The sequence below is a fragment of the Schistocerca nitens genome, chromosome 5 (genome assembly GCF_023898315.1).
Source record: "Schistocerca nitens isolate TAMUIC-IGC-003100 chromosome 5, iqSchNite1.1, whole genome shotgun sequence".
In the NCBI taxonomy this organism is placed as follows: domain Eukaryota; kingdom Metazoa; phylum Arthropoda; class Insecta; order Orthoptera; family Acrididae; genus Schistocerca; species Schistocerca nitens.
In genome coordinates, this window is record NC_064618.1 from 516,713,719 (window position 1) to 516,736,251 (window position 22,533).

Consider the following 22,533-nt stretch of genomic DNA (forward strand, 5'->3'; position numbering starts at 1 on the left):
ATCGTAACTTCGAGAAAATAAAGAAAGTAAAATTTTCACCCGAGGGAGGACTCGAACCAAAAACCTCTCGTTCCGCGTTTGCTCACTCTAACCACTGGACCACGGCGTTCCTCAACTCATATTGTCCTTGATGTTGCCTATGTTACACATGGACTACTCAGCTTGTATATTTTGCTTATTTTTTCATAGTTTCACACAACTTCTTCCTGTTTTCTCGATTGATCTGTGTTCAGTTTTTCAAGGCCTATCCACTGCATCAATTTATAACTAAATCTGAGGGGGGTGCGATGGGGAGGTTCCCTTGTTAGTAGTGTACCCTGGACCTGTATTATGGTATGACATTGCTATAAAAATAATGTTGCTTATTACGTGTGAATACTGCAAGGTCATCAGCCAAATTATAATGTAACAACAAACAGCTAACCTATAATCCTGAGGGAAATTCACACAATTCTCCCCGGACAAATCTATAATAACACACGATGAGCGAGTGTAGTGCTCGTTACCCTCTCTGAATAATAACTGATCGTTGAGTTTGGCCTCTGCACACTGCGATAACACCATGACAGTGAGAACAACAAAATTAGATGTACAATGCATTATATTTATTTTTAGTGGGTCGCCTAACCGCGAAAAAGTTGTGAACGATTATAGGTTCTTGAAATTTAAATCAGGTGTCAATAAAACATTTTTATTTGTTCTAAACATTGGACACAATTCACAAGAAACTGACGGAGAGCAAAGTTCTTTCTCATCTCCATTGAAATGACACAAAACGACACTAACGCCGTGGGGGATGTGACAATTTATATGCAAGACTGTATGGAAGAAACGCAGCAGCAAGATATTTCTATCTACCCATCTCACAAATTCAGAGTGAATCAGACAAAATCGCAAATTATAATGAAACAGGCCACATGTCGTATGCCTGAAGAGTTCAGCAGCTAGCTGCACAGAATACGGACCACCCTACGGCAGTGTGTGACGCTTACCTTTCCCCAAAAAACAGCAAGACGGCCACTCATCAGCACGAGACGCCAGGCAGGAAACCCAGCAACACAGCAGCCTGGAAACGAATGCCATGAAGCTCCGTTTTCCGCCCTCAACTCCCTACTTTTCAAAAAACTTTACACGGAGGGGATGCCTCAATGCTGTTGCCAATGTGGCCGGCCGCGGTGGTCTAGCGGTTCTAGGCGCTCAGTCAGGAACCGCGCGACTGCTACGGTCGCAGGTTCGAATCCTGCCTCGGGCATGGATGTGTGTGATGTCCTTAGGTTAGTTAGGTTTAAGTAGTTCTAAGTTCTAGGGGACTTATGACCACAGATGTTGAGTCCCATAGTGCTCAGAGCCATTTGAACCATTTTTTTGTTGCCAATGTGATGTATGACACTGCCATTTACTTCGTGCTAAATCAAGGGAAAGCAGCAGAAACTTCCTACTCCTGGAGTACAAAATGCACTTCAATCAACTTGAAATTGATACGCTGACAACAGCCTTTAGGAAGGTATCCGTGTTTGGTCGGCTCCTTGGCGTCAAGCACAGGTGGCAGGGCGAAACATTCAATTAGATAAATTCAATAAGATATTTTTTTTTTTAAGCGAAAGCAACTAACTTTCTCACAGTGACTGAATGGCGTCACAAGGTCTCGTCTTCCCACGTTCACGCAGAAAAGACGAAAATATTTTATTCAGTTATTATCTGGGGACAGCAGTGGCCTGCAGTGCGTCCTTTGTCCTAAATGAGGACAGGCACTGGCTTTGCACACAAAAGAATGAAGCGGGCTACAGCCCCTACTTCCACGAACGCTACCCAACACACTGCGGAGGCTCGCCTCTCCTAATGAAATTCACTGACTGCCTCCCTCTACCAAAGAGGAAGCTGAGACTACAATGTGAGTGCATCTTTCCACTGAGAAAAATGCCAAGCTTTCCACACGAGCGTATGCGTCCAGTACTCTCAATAACATAACAACAAAACAGTGTCAGAAAAATGAAAAAATATCGCTTAACGATACGTGCAATAACACAACACATTATAAAAATCGACATTCTTCAACAAAATAGAAAAGTTGTCAAGGAGAAACTTTTCGGTTTGTTTTCAAATTTAAAGTCGCTTTCTGTCAGATACTTTATACTACTAAGTAATGAAAAATTTGGTATCTCCATTCTTCACCCATCTTTGTGCTAAAGACAACCGTCGCGTGAAGTTGTGAATGTCATTTTTTCTTCTAGTTCTGTAAGTAACTACATCATTGCTCCTTTTCGTTACAGTTGATTTATCACAGCCAGCTCCATGAAGGAACACCATGAAGCAGTGAGCACCATATATTAATTCTTACAGCACGTTTTTGACCAATGAAGATTATTTTGTTAAGATGAGTTATCTCAAACCACTAATCCATATGACATTATTGACTGTAAATACGCAAATATGTAAATTTACTTATTTGTCTCTCCCCATGATTTGCAATGATTTGAAGCGCAAATGTTGCTAAATTAAGCTGTTGTAGTTCATTAGTATAAACACCTAAAAACATTGAAGTTTCTTCGCTAGTTGTTATTTCCTCACTATGTGTTACACTTACTACTGGTGCACTATATTTACAGGCGCAAAACTGAATATGTTTCGTCTTTTTGAGACTGAGAGTGATAGTGGCTCAATAACACTTTTAAGAACATTATTTACCATTTCTTCTGTGACTGTATGTATGTTTGGACTGATTACAATACTAGTGTCCTTCCCCCCCCCCCCCCAAAAAAAAAAAATTAATTCTCCTCGTTTACTAGACGGAAGGTTGTTTACATACATAAGAAGCATAGTGCACCTAAGGTTGGCCTTGTTGAACCTCATAAGTAATTTCTCCCCAATCAGAAGAATCTCCTCTGCTTACATTGGAGACTTATTAAGTACAATTTTCTGCAGTCTTTTGGTTGGATCTGGCATTACACGTTGGTTGACTAAACCAGTATAACGATAAAACCCCAGTTTATCTAGGAGAATATTGTGATTCACGCAGTCAAATGCTTTATTGAATACAGGAAATATCAACCGATACTATTTTGTTAATTAAATAAAAAGGCACTGACGAACTACCATCGTGTTTAAACTTTCTTCTGTTACAGTAGTCCTATTTTCGTATTTCATTTTATATCTCCTTCTCATATTGCGCTAGTATACTTTCTTGTTTCGTGTTTTTCATTTTTTAATATATTCGTTAATCTATCTGCAGATCTTCGATGGTGATTAATCTAGTTTCTGCAGACTTTCATAATTTTCGTTTTACCTGTGTTCCGTTAGGAACGAAATTCTGACGTAACTATTCGGTTACTTCTAGTCAACAGTATTCCGAACTTTCGAAAGAAACGCAGAGTTATGAACAAAACCAATACTTTCCATTTCTGCAGTGTTCAGTCAACATTCAGTTCAAGCGAACTGTGATTTAACATTGACTCCGATATCGTCCTATTGAGAAACAGCTGAACGTTCGAATAAACCAGGGACAACCAGACTCATAGCTAACGTAACAATTCCATGAGCTTATGGAGCTCCAAAGGAGACAGGTGGATTTTATACCCACGTTAACAATGCTTCATTGATGGATAAGAATTTTTGTCAACAGTATTGAAGATGGGCTGCAGTGAATTGGTGACAGATAAATTTCTCCTGTGAGTCCCGTTTTCTGCATGATGGGGTGGACTAGTTATGGCTTGTCAAGTGGATGGCATGACTCCGTCTATTCAGGTGTGACGGTTTTAGGCATGTTACGCCAATAGAGCAGAAAAGGGGGCACCCCTACAGTCTGAAGGAACAAGCAAGGACCAGCTGCTACAAAATGTTTTATTTAAATACAAGGCGAATTGCTTTTCACTCATACAAAAATTAGTGGTTTGGAAAGGAGTTGCACAAGCGGTTTGATTGCATTCTTCATTACTTGTCGTACACTCGAATGTTTCAAGAGTAGGTTTGAGTCGTACAGAGACGCCAGGTGACTAGTGGAAGCTGGAAACATTAATGTTCACACAGCAAAAGGATGTTTCGTACTTCATTTAAACAACATAGCCTAGTCCATGCTATTTAATTGCTGTGTTTACTGGATCTAATTGGGGACAAAATAAATTTATGGCACAACTTGACTAAACAAGGGATCAGTTGATAGAAACACCCTGAGGGGACGAGGAATCTTCAGTTTGGTACTGGATGGAAGTATGGGGGTGAAAATTGCGGAGGGAGACCAAGGCTTGAACACAGTAAATTAGCTGAAATTACAACATTTCTCTGTTTAACTTTACAGATCAACAATTGTCGGATAAAACTTGAATTAAACATTGACAGTTTCAATTTTTCTATAAATACAGTTTACATTTTAAATAACAGACAGGAGGATAGCTATGTAGAACAAAAATGTCTATAGATTACCAGGCTCTTTATGAATACTCCCCAGTTTTTAGACGATTCACCACTTCGGATTTTTAGAGGAATCTAGTAAGACACTGATCTCATACGTAAAGAAAGCGATCGCTATGGGGAGATAACGCCCGATAGGTATGCAACACACCTAACTTACAGGAAACACGGGCATGATCGCCGTCCGCCGTGGCCGAGCGGTTCTAGGTGCTTCAGTCTGCAACCGCGCGACTGCTACGGTCGCAGGTTCGAATCCTGCCTCGGACATGGATGTGTGTGATGTCCTTAGGTTAGTTAGGTTTAAGTAGTTCTAAGTTCCAGGGGACTGATGACGTCAGATGTTAAGTCCCATAGAGCTCAGAGCCAATTCAACCATTTGAACGGGCATGACCGTGACTGGCCAATGCTACCAGGATGACAACTGTAATCTACTCTTATTTATGAATGTCTGCGACAGCCCACGGTTGTTTCGCTGCTCTAAATGGTTCAAATGGCTCTGAGCACTATGGGACTTAACTTCTGAGGTCATCAGTCCCCTAGAACGTAGAACTACTTAAACCTAACTAACCTAAGGACATCACACACATCCATGCCCGAGGCAGGATTCGAACTTGTGCAGTTCCAGACTGTAGCTCCTAGAACCGCTCGGCCACTCCGGCTGGCTTTCGCTGCTCTAGAAACAATCGAATCAAAGACGAAACCAAAATTATAATAAATTAAGGAAGATATTGGTGTCTCCAAGCGAGAATCACATTGCTAGGAAACGCAAACGAGCTGGTAAAGCTCGACGCCAGGATAATTACTGTTCTCATACGAAGGAAAGCGTATTTCAGCATCGACGATTTCACTTCGCATCTGGCGCAGTAACTCGATCACTGCCGCCGTACGTTATGTTTCTAGGTCACGTGAGCGCACGAGAGGGGTGCACGCCACATTGGCTGCGCACAGTACAGTACTGCAAGGCGCGCGCGCTCGTCTGGAGCAATTACGGCGCGCGGGAGAAGCAGCGGCCGAGTCGGCGCACGCGCCCGAGCGGCAGCGGAAACAGCCGAGCACCGGCGACCGTCGTCTATAATTGAAGCGGCGGCGGCCGCGTCCCGGTAGTCTGCGAGGCTGGCGGTGTGGTGCGTAGGCGGGAGCCGAGAGGGAGTCAGGCATGTCCACTACCGCTGCGGCGCGCGCGTGCGGCGCCCGGTCGCTCATGTCGCTGATGCTACTGCTGCTGCTGGGCCTGGCCGCCTCGCTGCCGGGGGCGGTGCCCGCAGGTGGGGGCGGCGGGAGCGGCACGCCGGCCAGCCAGCACCTGCTGGTCTACCGGCTCGTGCTGCACACCTTCTGGGACAGGGCGCGCTTCCCCAAGCACTTCCCGGACTGGAGGCCGCCCGCACAGTTCTCTGCACTCATCGGTGAGTCCACCACTAACTGCCCTGTTTTTTTCCTGTTTTCGTGCATCTATGTTCCTTAGCAGCTTTCTGACCGCAGCTACATTCTCGCCGTCTGTTACCTACAAAAATCTACGGTTGCGCCTCAAATGCCACCGTGAGGCGTGTGGCAGAGGGTATGTAGTGCACCACCAGCACGTTGTCACCTTCCTACTCCATTTCAGAGGAATGCCTAAAAGTCTACAGCGTGTTCGGATATTTCCGTTACTGACTTACAGGACTACTAAAGGGGAGTGAGTACATACCATTTTGCATAGAAACCCATGTTAGGAAACGTACAGTGTCCGTTCTACGACGGTTTCAACTCAGATGTTTAGCTCATTAACTTCTGCTTGAGGAACTGAATTAGGCGTAACGCAGTACATTTATTAGGTAACAGTTTGTGAGGACACATAAAGAAACATCCATTTAACACTTCGGCGCATTTGTTTATATTAACATTGAAACATTACGTGTTTACATTATTCCAAAACAAAAAAGAATACAGCATAACTTACGTACAGAACAGTACTGATGCATTACAACAACGGCTCGATGTGATGACCAGTAACGCCAGACATTGTACGTACGAAGCATGTTCTGATACACACACTCCGTCCATCCTGATGTCTCTTCAATTTCAAGCGCAGCGGCCAGAACTCTATCCAGCAGATTTTCTTCTGTCCCTGCAGCAGCTTCATAAATTAAACATTGCATGCGATCCCAAAAGAAATAGTCCATATGAGTTAAATCCGCCGATCGCGGTGGCCACGCGGTTGGGCCACCTCGGCTTGGCCACCATACAGCCTGTTGAGATGTCTCCGAGCGGCGCGACAGAAGTGAGGTGGTGCACCATCATGCGGAACCCACATTTGCTTACTGACTTTCAGTGGCACAGTTACCAAGAATGAGTCGAGTACGTTTTGTAGGGAGATCAGGTATGCAAGATCAGTTAGATTGAGTGGAAGGAGGTATGGCACATCTGAATTGAAACCTCGTAGAACGGACACGGTACGTTTTCTGTCATGGATTCTTGTTCAAAATGTTACGTACTGACTCCCCTCCACAAGTCCTAGAAATACGTAAAGCAAATTTGCGAACACCCTGTTTAGGTGCTTTATTACAATTCCTGACTTGGATCAGGATGTTTATTTGTAATCAGGCGCCGGCCGAAGTGGCCGTGCGGTTAAAGGCGCTGCAGTCTGGAACTGCAAGACCGCTACGGTCGCAGGTTCGAATCCTGCCTCGGGCATGGATGTTTGTGATGTCCTTAGGTTAGTTAGGTTTAACTAGTTCTAAGTTCTAGGGGACTAATGACCTCAGCAGTTGAGTCCCATAGTGCTCAGAGCCATTTGAACCATTTGTAATCAGGCTATTAATTTCGGACGACAATGACCATCTTCAGATCTGGAAAATATAAGTACATAGAGGTATCTTAATTTACAATACACTCCTATTGAATGTAAGGCAGAAAACGAGTATAAAACAAATGTACAACATATCCATGCCTGAGTCAATTCATGTTGCATTACATGTATTACACCACTACCTGTGATGGTGAAGTCAAAATTACTAGCCATTTCATCGTAGTCAAAGAAATAAAATTATGGTATTTATAGAGCACCATTCAAGCGTACATACTGCACATGAAGAGAAACTCAGTTATACTACCGTGCAGCGGCAAGAAACATGGCACTATCCAAGTCTGCTAGATGTTGCCACCTTACGTAAATTTACATGATTTCAAAGAAGTACCTTCCATACGCTCACACATACAAAAACTTAGTTCAAATATTACAAAAGAAAATTTAGAAGATAAAACGGAAATCACTGTAGGTACATGTCACATAATAAATGTAGTAGGAAAGGAGGCTATATTAAAACAAACAACTACGAGGGTTGGAACTTTAATAGTGGCAACTATTTATTTACAGCTCGTACAGAATAGATGCGTGTCGTAGGTTGTGTTCCAGAAATTAACAGCATAGAGACAGAAGTGATGACGGTTTCTGCAGGACCTGACCATCATTTGCAGAACAATGCTCAAGCACGTACAGTGCAAGCTGTTACTGATTTGTTTGACTGATGGGCTTGCTAACTGCTATAACACCTACTGCACTCCCCTGAATTAAGCCATCGTGCGTTCAACTCGATTTCTAAACTGAAGGAAACACTTCACGGCATTCGCTTCAGAACTGCTACAAATTCGTCGGGCAATAGACCGCGCCCGTCGAACGCTCGAACTGTCAACAGAACTGGCACTGCTAAGGGTATCCTACGACTTTCACATCGCTGGCAACGGGTTACACCCAATGCTGGTGACTACTTTGAAGGTCAGTAAAACTTTGAAACACGGATATATTTTGTACGAACTGTAAATAAATAGTTGCCACTATTAAAGTTCCAACCCTCGTATATTAGAAGTTTACATAATCGTCGGAGGCACGTTTCTTGTCTCTGCACAGCAGTATAACTGTTTTCATGTGCAGTGTGTACGCTTCAATAGTGCTCTTTCCGTACCATAATTTTATTTGGTTGACGAAGCCGAACCGCAGCGTCACGTGTAATGGTGTGATACGTGTAAGGCACACATTTTGACTCAAATAAGCATATGCTGTACAATTCATTTCTGCCTTACATTGGTACATTAGGGAGTAATTTGGCTAGCGCTATGAAATTATATTTTCTAGATCTGAAGATAGTCGATACCGTCCAAAGTTAACTACATTGTGATCCAAGACTGGAATTGTAATAACGCAAATATTTTTCCGGATCGGTGGAAAATTTTTTTCGTGAGTATGTCGCAACTTGTAAACATGTGAACAGGGTGAACCCGAAGACTGTTAACACAGTTTCGGAGATTGACACGAGATATTTTCTGAATATTTTGGTATAAAGGGCCCGTGGCCCTCATTGGCTGTTACTGAATAATTCACAGTATTCGCTGTTGGCATCAATTATGCTCACTTGACTCTGCGCAGTCAAACTTGCTTTCAGTATCGCTCATTTATGTTTTCCAGTCAACAGTGATACATAGCAGTATGGATAGGTTTACTCATGAGGAATTGAGTTGTATGCACGTCATGTATGAGTACAGTCAATGCTGCGGAAAAGCGGTACAACACCATGATGATGTGTTCCCGCAGTGACGGCCACAACATCACTGAAGCTTAGCGCCCGCACCTCGTCAGTGAACGTATTCATCCTGCTGGATGTGACTTTTAATCTTGATCTACATACACTGATCAGACAAAACATTATGACCACTACCCACTGCGACGCTGGACGCCGCCTGGTGGCAATGCGCACAAGTCACGCGGTAACAAATGCATGTAAGCGGAGCAGATACAGAAGGGGAATCACACTAGCAAAGATATGGGCTGCAAATGGCGCACTTCGTTGAGATAATTATTGCGCAGAGCCTAAGAACGAGTATCTCGAAAACGGCGAAGCTGGTCGAATGTTCACGTGCTACTGTCTTGAGCATCTACGGAAAGAGGTGGAACTACAGTCAAATATCTACGAGGTGCTAAATGGTTGGACGTCCACGACTCTTCTCCGGAGGTTGGGTTCAGAGGCTTGTCTGCTCTGTAAAGTAGGACTGACAGATTGTGATCTGTGGCATATCTGGCGAAAGAGCACAATGCTGGTGCACGCACAAGTGTTTCGGAGCACATCGTTCATCGTACGTTGTTGAACATGGTGCTCCACAGCAGACCACCCATACGTGTTGACAAAAATGACTCTGAGCAGCCATCACGAGGCAGAGAACATCCCTGACCCCGCCGGGAATCGAACCCGGGCGTGGGAAGCGAGAACGCTACCGCACGACCACGAGATGCGGGCATACGTGTTGACACTGTGACCTAATGACATCGTGAGTTACGATTGCAGTGGGTACGGGACCATCGGGATTCGACTGTCGATCAATGGAAACGTGTGGGACCTTCGGTTGAATCACATTTTTGCTAAATTAAGTTGAAGGTCGTCTACACAAACGCCGTCATAAACGGCGCCTCGAAACATGCAGCGCGTCACGGACGCAGGCTGGTGGGAGCGGTATTATGCTATGGAGACATTCGCCTGCACTTTGGGACCCGTGGTGGTAACCAAAGACACGCCGACAGCTGCGAACCAACTTCATCCCTTCATACCCGATATCTTACTCAACGGCGATGTCATCTTTCAGCAGCATAAGTTTCCGTGTCTCCGAGCCAGAACAGTGCCACAGTGGTCTGAGGATCATTACAGTGAACACACGTTGATGTCCCGACGACCAAATTAGCCTGCTGTAAGCCCTGTGGTAACCATCTGGGTCGCGATCAGGTACCATCTCCGAGTATGCAAATCAGCGGCCCGTTATTTGCGCGAATTACATGACCTGTGTGTAGACATATAGTGCTACGTACCTCCACAAAAAAACCAACAAACTGTCGTACTCCTGATACGCATAAACAGTGATGTTGTTCGTTCTAAAGACGCACAGACAACCTGTCAAGCAGGTGGTCATAATGTTCTGGCTCATCAGTGTAGGCACTGTGCAAGGCACGATACAGTGCCCGCCGCAGGGCGCTTTGCGCCACTGTCACTCACTCTTCCCCGTTACACTGGCTAAATCCTTCCATATAAACCCTGACATCTCTAATCTTTTCTTCGCGACCCTTACGTGAGATGTACGTATGCTCGTGACGATACAATAATTCTGCAGTCAGTCGCAAATACCTGTTCCATTAAACTTTCTCAATAGTGTTTCGCTGTAATAGCGTCCAATATCCTCCAGCGATTCCCACCACCAACACTTCCGGAAAAGCATATCCGAGACGGTATCGACTGGCACTGAATGAAGTCTTGAGGGAGAAGATTAAAGTCGCCATTAGAGTTGTGAGCAGCAAGTATTTTGGGAGAACGGAACAATTTTGTTTCCTATCTAACCCACAGCGCATACCGTCACCAGATATTTCCAGTGCAATACAGATAAAAAGATAAAAGGGTATAACAAATCAAGCGTAATGAGTCATCGGAGACCAGTGGAGCCTCATACCAAAATATGTAGAAAATATTCCTGAACACTCAGAGTTTTTTTATTGAACCACATATTGAAGTTCCTTTCTAAATCAGGATGAGTCTGTTTATTCATCTCTGCAAGCTGTTGTTAATCGTTTGTATTTTAAAGGTCGCCACACATCAGGAGACTTAAGAACATTGGTAGGTTTCAGCCTGAATGTCAGTTCTAAGCGTATTCTGCCTCGGCTTTCGTCTGCTATTATATGACTTTCTTCAGCTGGCTAACAGTGTTGCAGCATACCTTCAACGCCCTCCCGCGAATCAAATACATCTGTGACGATTTGCGCTGCTGTTCTTTATATACGCTCTTTTCACTACTAAAAATTTGGTTTTTTCGTACATTAGACCAAACAACGAGAAATTACTGTTTCAATTAACATTTGAATAAACTCACATGTTATATTATAGTAAGGTGCTATCGACATTGTTCATTTTCATTTTGTATTCTATATCTGTTCCATACATGCTGAGCAAGGGCACATTTAAAACGCACTTTCTGCTGGGTGTCTCTCCTAATAGTCGTAAGGCGCATTTTCTCAGGTGGTTCAGTAGACAACTGCAATTTTGTTTTTGCATTGTCTACTTTGAGTCAGCCAAAACAAATATTGCTCATCACGCCTTCAATGCGACGACCAATGTCGGCGGAAGGTGTCAAAAATGGTTCAAATGGCTCTGAGCACTATGCGACTTAACTTCTGAGGTTATCAGTCGCCTAGAACTTAGAACTAATTGAACCTAAGTAACCTAAGGACATCGCACACATCCATGCCCGAGGCAGGATTCGAACCTGCGACCGTAGCGGTCGCTCGGTTCTAGACTGTAGCGCCTAGAACCGAGCGGACACTACGGTCGACTCGGAAGGTGTCGATTTGTTTACCGTTAACATACAAAATTATTTCTAGAGCGGAGTTTTTCGTGGCCATTCGACAGACCTGTCCCAGATTAGTCTAGTGCGATATTTCTTTTATCGATATGTATTAACGGGGATAGTAAAACACGAATAATAATCAGTACTCCAGCAGTCACTCAGTATAAATGCATGCTCGGCGGTAGTAGTTTGCGCGGACCAGAGAAAAATTGTCGCTGCTGGAGTACTCGTTATTCTTGATGTTATACTATCCCTGTCAATACATATCGATAAAACGAATATCGCACTTGACTAATCTAGGACAGCTCTATCGAATGATCTCGTAAAACTCCACTTCAAAAATAATTTTGTTTGTAAAGGTTAGCAAATCGACGCTTTCCGTCGACATTGGGCTCTTCTTAAAAGACCTGATGAGCCATATTTGTTTCGGCTGACTCCAGCTACACAATTCTGAAACGAAATTAGAAATGCGTGGCGAAACGTCACAGAAAATGGGCTTCACGACTCTTAGGAGAGGGACCCTGTATATCGTTAACTTTACGCTCAAAGGTATTACATTCGTATACTTTACAGTGTACAGAGATTCATATTTCTCCATTTTAAGAACTAATTTCCAGTATTTATATCAGGTTGATATTTTGTCAGTATGAGAGTGGATATTACTACAGCTTTCGTCGGGTAACACTTCCTCATAGATAACCATCTCATCTACGAAAAGCATGAGTTTGCAACCAACCCTGCCCGCTAAATCCCAGGAACGTTTCATCATCGATGCGTTTCCGTACAAGCACACATTTCTATGATTTAAAAGTCAGAGTTATTACGTGTGATGTGTGTCGGAGGAATGAAAATGTCTCTTGATCCGTTTTAGATCGTTCTTTGTCGGATGTATTACTGTTAGTTTTTGACACTTGAGGTCACTGAACATTCCGGCGGCGCTCTCGTGCTTACTACTGTAAACAAGGACGTGGTAACTGGAGCCCTTCTTGTTTCGTCATTTCAGCTCTGTAAGAGTACCACACTGTCGGATAAAACAGAAATATCGTCGCTACTCCACTTCAAATGGCTGCAGAGGGATATATTTGACAGATTCAGGTGATTGATCAGAGGCAAACAATGTCGTGCCTTTTCACTGATTTAGTCACATGTTGTAAATTTTTGTTCGCAGCCATCTTTTCATGAAACGTTGATCATCTTTAGATTTCCTTGCATTTTATCATGATAAAAAGCTAAGTCGCAATATCATTATGAAATTTTGAATCACAAGAACAACTATACCTATAAAAAGATTACTAAACTACTACATATCAACATTTCAACACAGCTCTCCAGCATAAGGTGACAGAAAATAACGACAACTGTAGGTGAATGTCAACGTCTTTTATGTAGTTTATCACACCACTCGTCGCTGCCAAGGAAATCGTCGGAAGGACCCTTGTAGGCATGCGCAGGACATGTTGATACAACAGTAGTAACTCTCTGTCGCCCTGCACCACTGTCAAAAGATGGTGATGAACTTTTGCCCCACTTATTGAGAGTGTCGGTACATTTTTCATGGCCCGTTTGGATGTGGTTCAGGGTAGATCAAATTTCCCGAGGGTAGTCCCACGAGACACCGACTAGGATTTGACCACCGTCGGGCAATTTTATCTACCCAGAACCACATCCAAACGGGCCATGAAAAATGTACCGACACTCTCAATAAGTGGGGCAGTTAGATGCGGGAGAGGACACTTTCGTTGCCAACAGCGTTTCCATTCATCGATTTCATTGAGTTCATTTTCAGTAAGAGTCCTGGCTCTGATAAGACTGGGATGTATTGATCTTGATCTTTTTCGCTCCACAAGAATGCTTCATTCAATATTGGAAGGTCGAGATTACCAACAATACACCGTCTAATATCAGGAGATGAAATGTTACTGAAGATATGTAAGTTTATGGGGTCTGCTAACAGCACCCACGTCTTCATTAAATTGTACATCTGTCTTTATCACATACGGACCATTAAGCCAGGCACAGTACTCTGCTGTTGAGTTTACCAGTCCGAGTGCTGACACTCGAAGAGTGTCTGTGCTAACGATTTCCATCTAATACCACAGAGTTATGTTATTTCTGCTTTTAAGTTTCGCAGATGTTCGTGTCAAGTGCTCGACCTGTGATGTGAGGAAGTTTATCACCCTCAAAACAGATATCAACGTTCTGTGTGCCAGTCTATTGTACTGATAAAAACATGAAACTTCTGTTTTATCTGAGTTAGGTTGTGACCTCCATTTACAGAAATACTGGCATAAAATGTCGAAATCGGAATTTAGGGTTTCTTCAGTTGTTTGAGAGGTTTTGTGACTGGTAGCTGGAGGGTCCTGGATAGAGCCGTGTGAAGCCATTACTTGCGAAAAATTCGTTTTAGCCAGGAGATCTTTGAGATTATCTGCCTACCTCTGCTTCACGGCTTTACATATCTGCCTCGAAGTGACTGTTCTTCAGCATCACACTGAAGACACGTGTGACTTACGTGTAATGTCACGGACGCGAACAGTTGTTGTTCCGGCAACGTCACGGACGCGAAAAGTCATAGATGGTCAACAGTTAGGAAGAGGCTCCGGACAAAATGTCGATCGTTGGCTGGGAGAAATGATTTCCTGACGGCACGCACTGAAGTCAGTTGCGATCCCACTGAAAGATGCCGGCTATTGCTCCACATGCTTCTGCGAAAACGATGTAACGTCACTCTGTCAAATACTTCGTGCTGGATTCATTATCTTTGCGATGCTGAAAATCCACCCTAGATGGTGTGAACATTGGAAATCCGAAATCTTGTGTAACCTCCGAAATATCGAATCCCATGCGTGTTACCGATTATCATGCAATGTTCAAGCTTGGAAAGTCGCGAAGTGCTGGCCATGTTCACTACACACATGCCTCTAACACAATGCTCAGATTCCGCATCTGCAGTCAATGCATATCTTCAAATTGCATAGCACTTCCCGTGACGCTCGTCCATTGAGTAAATTATACATAGCTACTGCCCTGTCTGACCACTTCTCTCAAATGGAAACAGTTTACTAACATCTGTTTGACGATTAGTCTTTAATCGAACTGCGTACCTCGTCTATCATTCCGTAAGCATTCATTTCTTGTATTAGGTGACGGCCCGGAAACGTGCGAATACTTCGCGGATGTATGGGAATGAAGCATGAAATTGGTCTATGCCATCAACATTGTGTGAATCTAGCGATAGGGAGCGCGTGTTTGGTGTTTTTTCCACCTGGTCTTGTTAAATTCGTTGTCTGAATATCTTGACAGCCTGTAGAATCTATTCATTCACCGTTTTCCATAATATAAGCGTTCTGCTCCCTCCGTGTTCTAGATGCAACGTTCAAAAATATATGGCATTCTTTTCGTCAACACTATTTAGCTAATACTTCTGAGCCACTGATACATAAACAGAGTTTCAAATCAATTACTCCAGTAATGCTTGTAAAATTCAACAGCAAAGCATTTCCAAGCGTTCATTATAATTGTGCAGTAGAACCACATCAAGCGAAGAACTACATCCGCCCTGTACCTAAGCAGAGGATCAGCAGTGCGCATTATCAGTGCCGATAGTTTTCCAGTAAGAAGCAAATTCTCGCTAAACAAAAAAGAAAAAAAAAATGACGCACCACAAACGAATTATCCGAATGGGATGGAAATCGTTAGATGTGACGTACATGTGCAGTCACACATTCGAGAGTATCAGTGATAAGATGAGCAAAGATCTGAAGAATCATTCTGTGCTAAGAATAACTGAGACAACTCGCTTTTCTGTCCGGTAGAACGAAAGCTGAGCATAAGAAATTCCGTTTATATTTTTGCTGTTATTGCTGTTGTGATTAAACTTGCATGGCATTCATGTGTACAGTTATAACAGCAGTACTAATAACAGAAAAGTTTTGTAATTCTTATTATTACACTGAATTCTGTTTCCAAAAAACGTGATATTTCATAGTTAACCTTTGTCGCAAAGTCTACCCTCCTCAACATGTAATGTTCAGAGTTAGTACTCCATTCTACGTAGCACTCGTGTTGTTTTACTAATTTTGTTAGTGTTTCCGTGAAAGATCGTCGTTTGTTTCCTCACGTTTATATTTGATGAATATATTTCGAAAATTTGTATAGTATATGGACAATAACAGAGACAAATATATCATGCGTACCGGGGTGCTTGTTATGTGCTTGGAATGATTAAATGCAATAATGATCGGTGTACTGCTTCAGTCACTTTTATTTTAATTTTTAAGATCGCTACGCATTTCGATGCTCATGCCTTCATCATCACGTGTATTACACCACTCCTACATCGTTCAATTTGTTCGTGACGTACACGTGCTGGCTATTTGGCATAGCATGACCATCGAAACACGCATCGTTCTTAAAAAACAAAAATAAAATTGATTAAAGCAGTGTATCAATAGTAGTTTGCAATAATAGTGAATTACTTCATTATACTGAGATGTGACGTTGAAGCTATGGCGTGGCGCATTTAAATACGAAATGGTTCTGTCCACGATTGATGAAGGAACGCTTGAGTATGCTTCTTTTATAGTTGACTGCTTCATGAGCTACGAATTTAACGCTTTAGCGAAAAGTTATTGTAATAACAGCGTCTGAAACAATATCATATTCACTCTAATTTGGTTTCACGTAAAGGCAAAATACGAAGCTGTCATGGAAATGTAGAAGGTGGAGTGCTCATTCCGAGGCTTCCTTTTTCATTTCCGCTGACATTTCTCATCTTCTCGGTTCTCTTCCTAAGTCCTTTAGTAGGAGCCTCAGTGAAATGCAGATTCCCAGCAGGTTTCGATGCAGCCATCAGCCATCATTGTTGATGATGACTAGGCAGACGAAAATGGTACAGTCTTTATCAGTTTTGTGAACATTAGTTAGAATATGCTTTGTAATGAAAATTTACGCGATTGGTAATCTTATTCTCCTTAGTTTTCTTCGACCGAGCATTATACTTCTCTCGGCCTCTTGCAGCTACATTTAATCTTTCAATTTTTTTTATGGTCTTCCAATTTATGTTTTACTCTTTTGGTTATACTGCCAAATAAGTAATGGTAGTCTTCACTTCACCATTCGCAACAGAAGGAATATCCATTTTTGTCTATTTTCTTTCACTTTCTCGCTTATATCAGTTATTTTAAATTCGTTTCTAATGTCTATATTTCTTTTATGAAATGAAATGAAATGCTCGTATGTAATGATGGCCGTATGTCCTCGCCTGGGAAGTACGGCCGTCGAGTTGTAAGTCTTTTCAGCTGATGTCCCACCGGGAAATTTGTGTGTCGATGATGATGAAATGATGTTGGGGACAACGCGACACCCAGTCCCCGACCGGAGAAAATCCCCGAACCTACGGGGAATCGAATCCAGGCGCAATGCATGACAGTCAGACGCGTTACAGAGAATACCCCCTCTTAACTGTTTCTTCGGATGATCAATCATGTACCGTGAATCGTCATCAAACGAGCCTTATAGCACTCGGAACGCCCCAATGGGCAGGAGGATCCTCGAATAATGAGCCTAAATAATTCGATAGTCATGTCCGGTACAATGCATGATGGCGGGACGCCTCATGAGTCGTCGTCAGGTGGAACCACAGGGCGAGAGCGCATTCGGGCGCAGCTTGCAAAACTTAATATAGCACCATGCCCTTCAGCCAGCTGACGGTTCTGGCGATGGTAAAGTAAACAGTATCTGGGCGTAGGTGTTCAAATGGCCCTGAGCGCTACGGGACAACATCTGAGGTCATCAGTCTCCTAGATCTAGAACTACTTAAACCTAACCAACATAACGACATCACACAGCCGGCTGGTGTGGCCGAGCGGTTCAAGGCGCTTCAGTCTGGAACCGTGCGACCGCTACGGTAGCAGGTTCGAATCCTGCCTCGGGCATGGATGTGTCTGATGTCCTTAGGTTAGTTAGGTTTAAGTAGTTCTAACTTTAAAGGAATGATGACCTCAGATGTTAAGTCCCATAGTGCTCAGAGCCATTTGAACCATTTGACATCACACACATCCATGCCCGAGGCAGGATTCGAACCTGCGACTGTAACAACAGCGCGGTTCCGGACTGAAGAGCCTAGAACGGCTCGGCCACACCGGCCGGCAGTAGGTGTTCGTCCGGTGTGATAGACTCTGGCTGTCGTCGCAACAGGAGCGCGAACATATCCACTCCGACAAGAGGGCGGACGTTTCTTTTGTAATCTTGGTGTATGTTTCTGTTGAATTTTATTTGATAAGCCTGTATTTTTTTTTCATCATTACACAAGGGTCACTCCCATACATTGATGCTGGTTAACGACATGTCTCCGCAATATCCTTTCTTTCACGAGTGCTAGTTCTGCAAGGTTCGCAGGAGAGCTTCTGTAAGGTTTGGAAGGTAGGAGACGAGGTACTGGCGGAAGTAGAGCTGTGAGGACGGGGCGTGGGTCGTGCTTGGTTAGCTCAGTTGGTAGAGCACTTGCCCGCGAAAGCCAAGGTCCTGAGTTCGAGTCTCGGTCCGGCACACAGTTTTAATCTGCCAGGAAGTTTCATATCAACGACATAACTTCACAAAATTTAACGGAAATAAGCTGATCTGTTTATGTAACTGAGTTTCTTAGTTTTGTCATTTCGACCTATAACGGCTCCATGTGTCCTCATTCCAATATCATGGCAGATAAGAGTCTTAGTAAACATTAACCTCAATTTATTTCGCTAACCAGTGAAAATAAATAAATACAGACGAAGTTCTGTAGTTTACAACGCGTACCACCAACAACAAATTCATGCGCACAGCTATAGATTCCTGATTTGATTATCAGACAATCGATGAAGAGAAATTGCACTTTCAGCGCTACAATTTCATTACCGAAACATATCCAGTAAATATTTCAACAAACGTTTGTTAGAACCAGTCAATAAATAAGTAAATAAATAATAAAAGCCATTGCAGTTGCAGCGAATACACGAATGGGAAGCTCCAAAACGGATAAAATTCTAAATCCCGTAGCTTCGTACGATGCAGTGTTTACAGCGCGATTACAGTAGAAGTTCAGACAAGTCCTTCTGTCGGTACAATATCAAGTGGAGGGAAGCGAGTCAAAGTACCTCGATTAGTGTGTGTACTTCCTGGAGTCCACTAAGACCGAAGAGCAGCTTATCCCTCTGCCTTAACGGAAAGGGGCGATACCCATTAGCGTGATTCGCTAAAGCTTCAGCGAGGGGGCGCACGAGGGAGGCTGCTGTGCCACTAATCGCCTTCAAGCCGCTGGCTTCGGGGCCCACGATCTCTGGCGATACTGTGCAGAGCAGAGCAGGCAGTGTTTTCTCAACTCCGCGCCACCTATTCCCAGCTGCAGTACTCGGTAGGTGGAGGAAGTAAATACTTACACTAAGAACGAATTATTTTTCTCTTCTGCTGTACTGTTATTCGTATGGTAATACACTGAACAGCCAGTTGAAAGCATCTGTCATTATTCGACATTATTATAATTACGTTGTCTGCCGTCTACATTGTTTTATTTTTTTGATTCTCGTTCTTAGCACACACCGAGGCGACAATGAAACATCCCTTAGAAAAATTTATCAGTGGCGGTGCTGATAAACCCCTTACGTTATTTGATTTTCAAACAGCTGAGCAAAACTGAACGTACTCAGACATCTCGCTCTTTACTTATTCTGATCAACACCTAACTGACACACAATATTTTTAGCGCAACGCAGTCTGACTTTCAATAATCCCTACAAAAGAATGGCCCTGACTAACAATAACCTATACATTTCATGAATCACTTACCTCACAAAAATCTTCGTTACTCGAAGTACTGCAATACAGCGAGCGCCAATACTGCCAGCTAAATAAAAGATTCTAACAACTGAAGGCACTAACTACTGATAGGCATAGTTAGCAAATGAAAGATTTTGATAGAAAACAAACAATGTATTTACCTTAATAATATTAAAAAGTCATCATATTAATATATCATTTCATGATATACAGTATTACAAATTTACTCTTTCTGATGGACACACGTCCAGATCGTCCGTTCTCAAAATTCTGCTATCTTTCTACACACATTCACCACTGCTGGCGGCTCACCTCCAATTGCGCAACGCTACGCGCTGTTCACATCCAATTGCCCAACACTACAATAGCAAATATTTCAACAATGGAAACCAGCCAAGGACTGCACACAGCACAGGCAGTGATTTTCATATAGAGCGCTACGTTACGTTACCAACATAAAAACCTAAACAGAATACTTACAACAAAAGTCATACTATAGCGATATGCACATATACAGATCGAAGTAGAAGCAGTCATTTGGCAGAGCTGTCATTTGTGCTAAGGCGATTCATGTAAAAAGGTTTCTGGGGCGATTATGGCCGCACGGCGGGACTAACCAGATTTTGAACGCGAAATGGCAGTTGCAGCTAGACGCATGGGACACTCCATTTCGGAAATCGTTAGACCTGCCTCGGGCATGGAAGTGTGTGATGTCCTTAGGTTAGTTAGGTTTAAGTAGTTCTAAGTCTAGGGGACTGATGACCTCAGAAGTTAAGTCCCATAGTGCTCAGAGCCATTTGAACCATTTTTGAGTATGTTCGGCTACTTGGAGACCATGTGCAGCCTTTCATGGCCTTCATGTTCCCAAACAACGATTCATGTCACTGGGTACAACTTTTCGCTAATGGTTTCAAGAACATTCTGGACAATTCGAGCGAATGATTTGCTCCTCCAGATGGCCTAGCATGAATATCACTGGACTTTTATCGCACATAATCGAGAGATCGTTTGGTGCACGGCATTCTGCACCGGCAACATTTTCGCAATTATGGTCGGCTATAGAGGGAACATGGCTCAGTATTTCTGTAGGGCACTTCCAACGACTTGTTTGGTCCATGACACGTCGAGTTTCGATACTCTGCGGGCAACAACAGGTCTGACATGATATTAGGAGGTTCCCATGACTTTTTTCACCTTAGTGTACTACGAGGGCGTGCTGAAAAGTGATGCTTCCCAACTCTTTACGTGAAAACTCTTCAAGATCAAAAGATCAAAACAAAATTGCAAAACGATTTAGAAAAGATATCTGAATGTTGAGAAAAGTGGCTGTTGAACCTAAGTAACGAAAAGTGTGAGGTCATCCACATGGGTGCTAAAAGGAACTCGTTAAACTTCGGTTACGCGACAATCAGTCTAATCTAAAAGCTGTAAATTCAACTAAATACCTAGGTATTTCAATTACGAACAACTTAAATTGGAAGGAACACATGGGAAAGGTTGTGGGGAAGGCTAGCCAAAGACTGCGTTTTATTGGCAGGACACTAAGAAAACATAACAGACCTACTATGGAGACTGTCTACACTACGCTTGTCCGTCCTCTTTTAGAATACTGCTGCGCGGTGTAGGATCCTTACCAGATAGAACTGACGGAGTACATCGAAAAAGTTCAAAGAAAGGCAGCACGCTTTGTATTATCGCGAAATATGGGAGATAGTTTCACATAAATTGTACAGGATTTGGGCTGGACATCATTAAAAGAAAGGCGTTTTTCGTTGCGACGGAATTTTCTCACGAAATTCCAAACACCAACTTTCTCCTCCGAATGCGTAAATATTTTGTTGACACTGACCTACGTAGGAAGAAAAGATCATCACGATAAAATAATGGATATCAGAGCTCGTACTGAAAGATATAGGTGTTCATTCTTTCGGCGCGCTGTACGATATTGGAATAATAGAAAACTGTGAAGGTGGTTCGATGAACCCTCTGCCAGGCACTTAAATGTGATTTGCAGAGTATCCATGTAGATGCTGGTGTATTTATAGATGAATCTTTTCAAATACAACAAACTTTATTATCATTCTACACCTTTATGATTTATGTCTACATATTTAACCCTCAATATAGTCATCCTGGTGACGAGCACATTTCTCCAAACGAGAGACCAGTTTGTTAATACTGTCATCGTAGAATGCTAGATTCTGCTGACGGAGCCACATCCTCGCCTCCGCTTGCACCGCTTTATCACTATCAAAATGAAGTCCTCGCAGGTGTTCTTTAAGGTTTGGAAACGGGTGAAAATCGGATGGCGCCTTCTCGGGACGGTGTGGGGGATGATCCATGACAGTGAACCCAAGGCGTCGGATTGTTGCACATGTCTTAGCACTCGTGTGTGGTTTGACATTGTCATGCTAAGGAGAAGGTGCGCCGTGATTGGACGACATCTTCCACAGTTAGAATCTCGATTACAGTAACCTGTTTCTCGTAGACGTCCTAGTGAAGTTACACACCGCCATGTTACACACTACATTTCGGAACCGTCTAGCGGCAGGGGTTTCAATTCGTGTTAGCGAAGCGGGAAAGTCAACCAGGACCAGCATGACATGTAATACCTCAACCGCTGTTGAGAACAGATTAAAAAATTCGGAGTCATTACATTTTATCACGCATTCTTATAAATGAGTTGTTTTCCTATCTTGGTATTCTGTTACTCGTAATCCACTGGACAGTCAGATGAAAGCATCTGCCTCATTACGCTAGGTTTCCCATCATTTCTGAAACTAATCCGCAAGATAGCTGCAGGTGATCAGAGAGAGTACACCTTCCTAGACTTTCGAAAGGCAGTCGACACTACACTGTGTCGTCGAATAATAAACAAGATCAAGATACGATCATACGGAGCATCTTCGCAGAATGAAGTTGGAAAACACCACTGAAGAGCCAGAGAAACTGGTACACCTGACT

General features: G+C 43.1%; 1 protein-coding gene across 1 annotated transcript in view; it reads left to right on the forward strand.

Moving 5' to 3' along the window:
* The first annotated feature begins 5,522 nt into the window (after positions 1-5,522).
* The window catches only part of LOC126259867 (spondin-2-like), a 614,486-nt gene continuing 597,475 nt past the window's right edge, over positions 5,523-22,533 (forward strand). Inside the window, exon 1 of the mRNA XM_049956926.1 lies at positions 5,523-5,810. Coding sequence (XP_049812883.1) covers positions 5,561-5,810 — 250 coding nt within the window. The 5' untranslated portion in view covers positions 5,523-5,560. The remainder of the gene's footprint in view (positions 5,811-22,533) is intronic.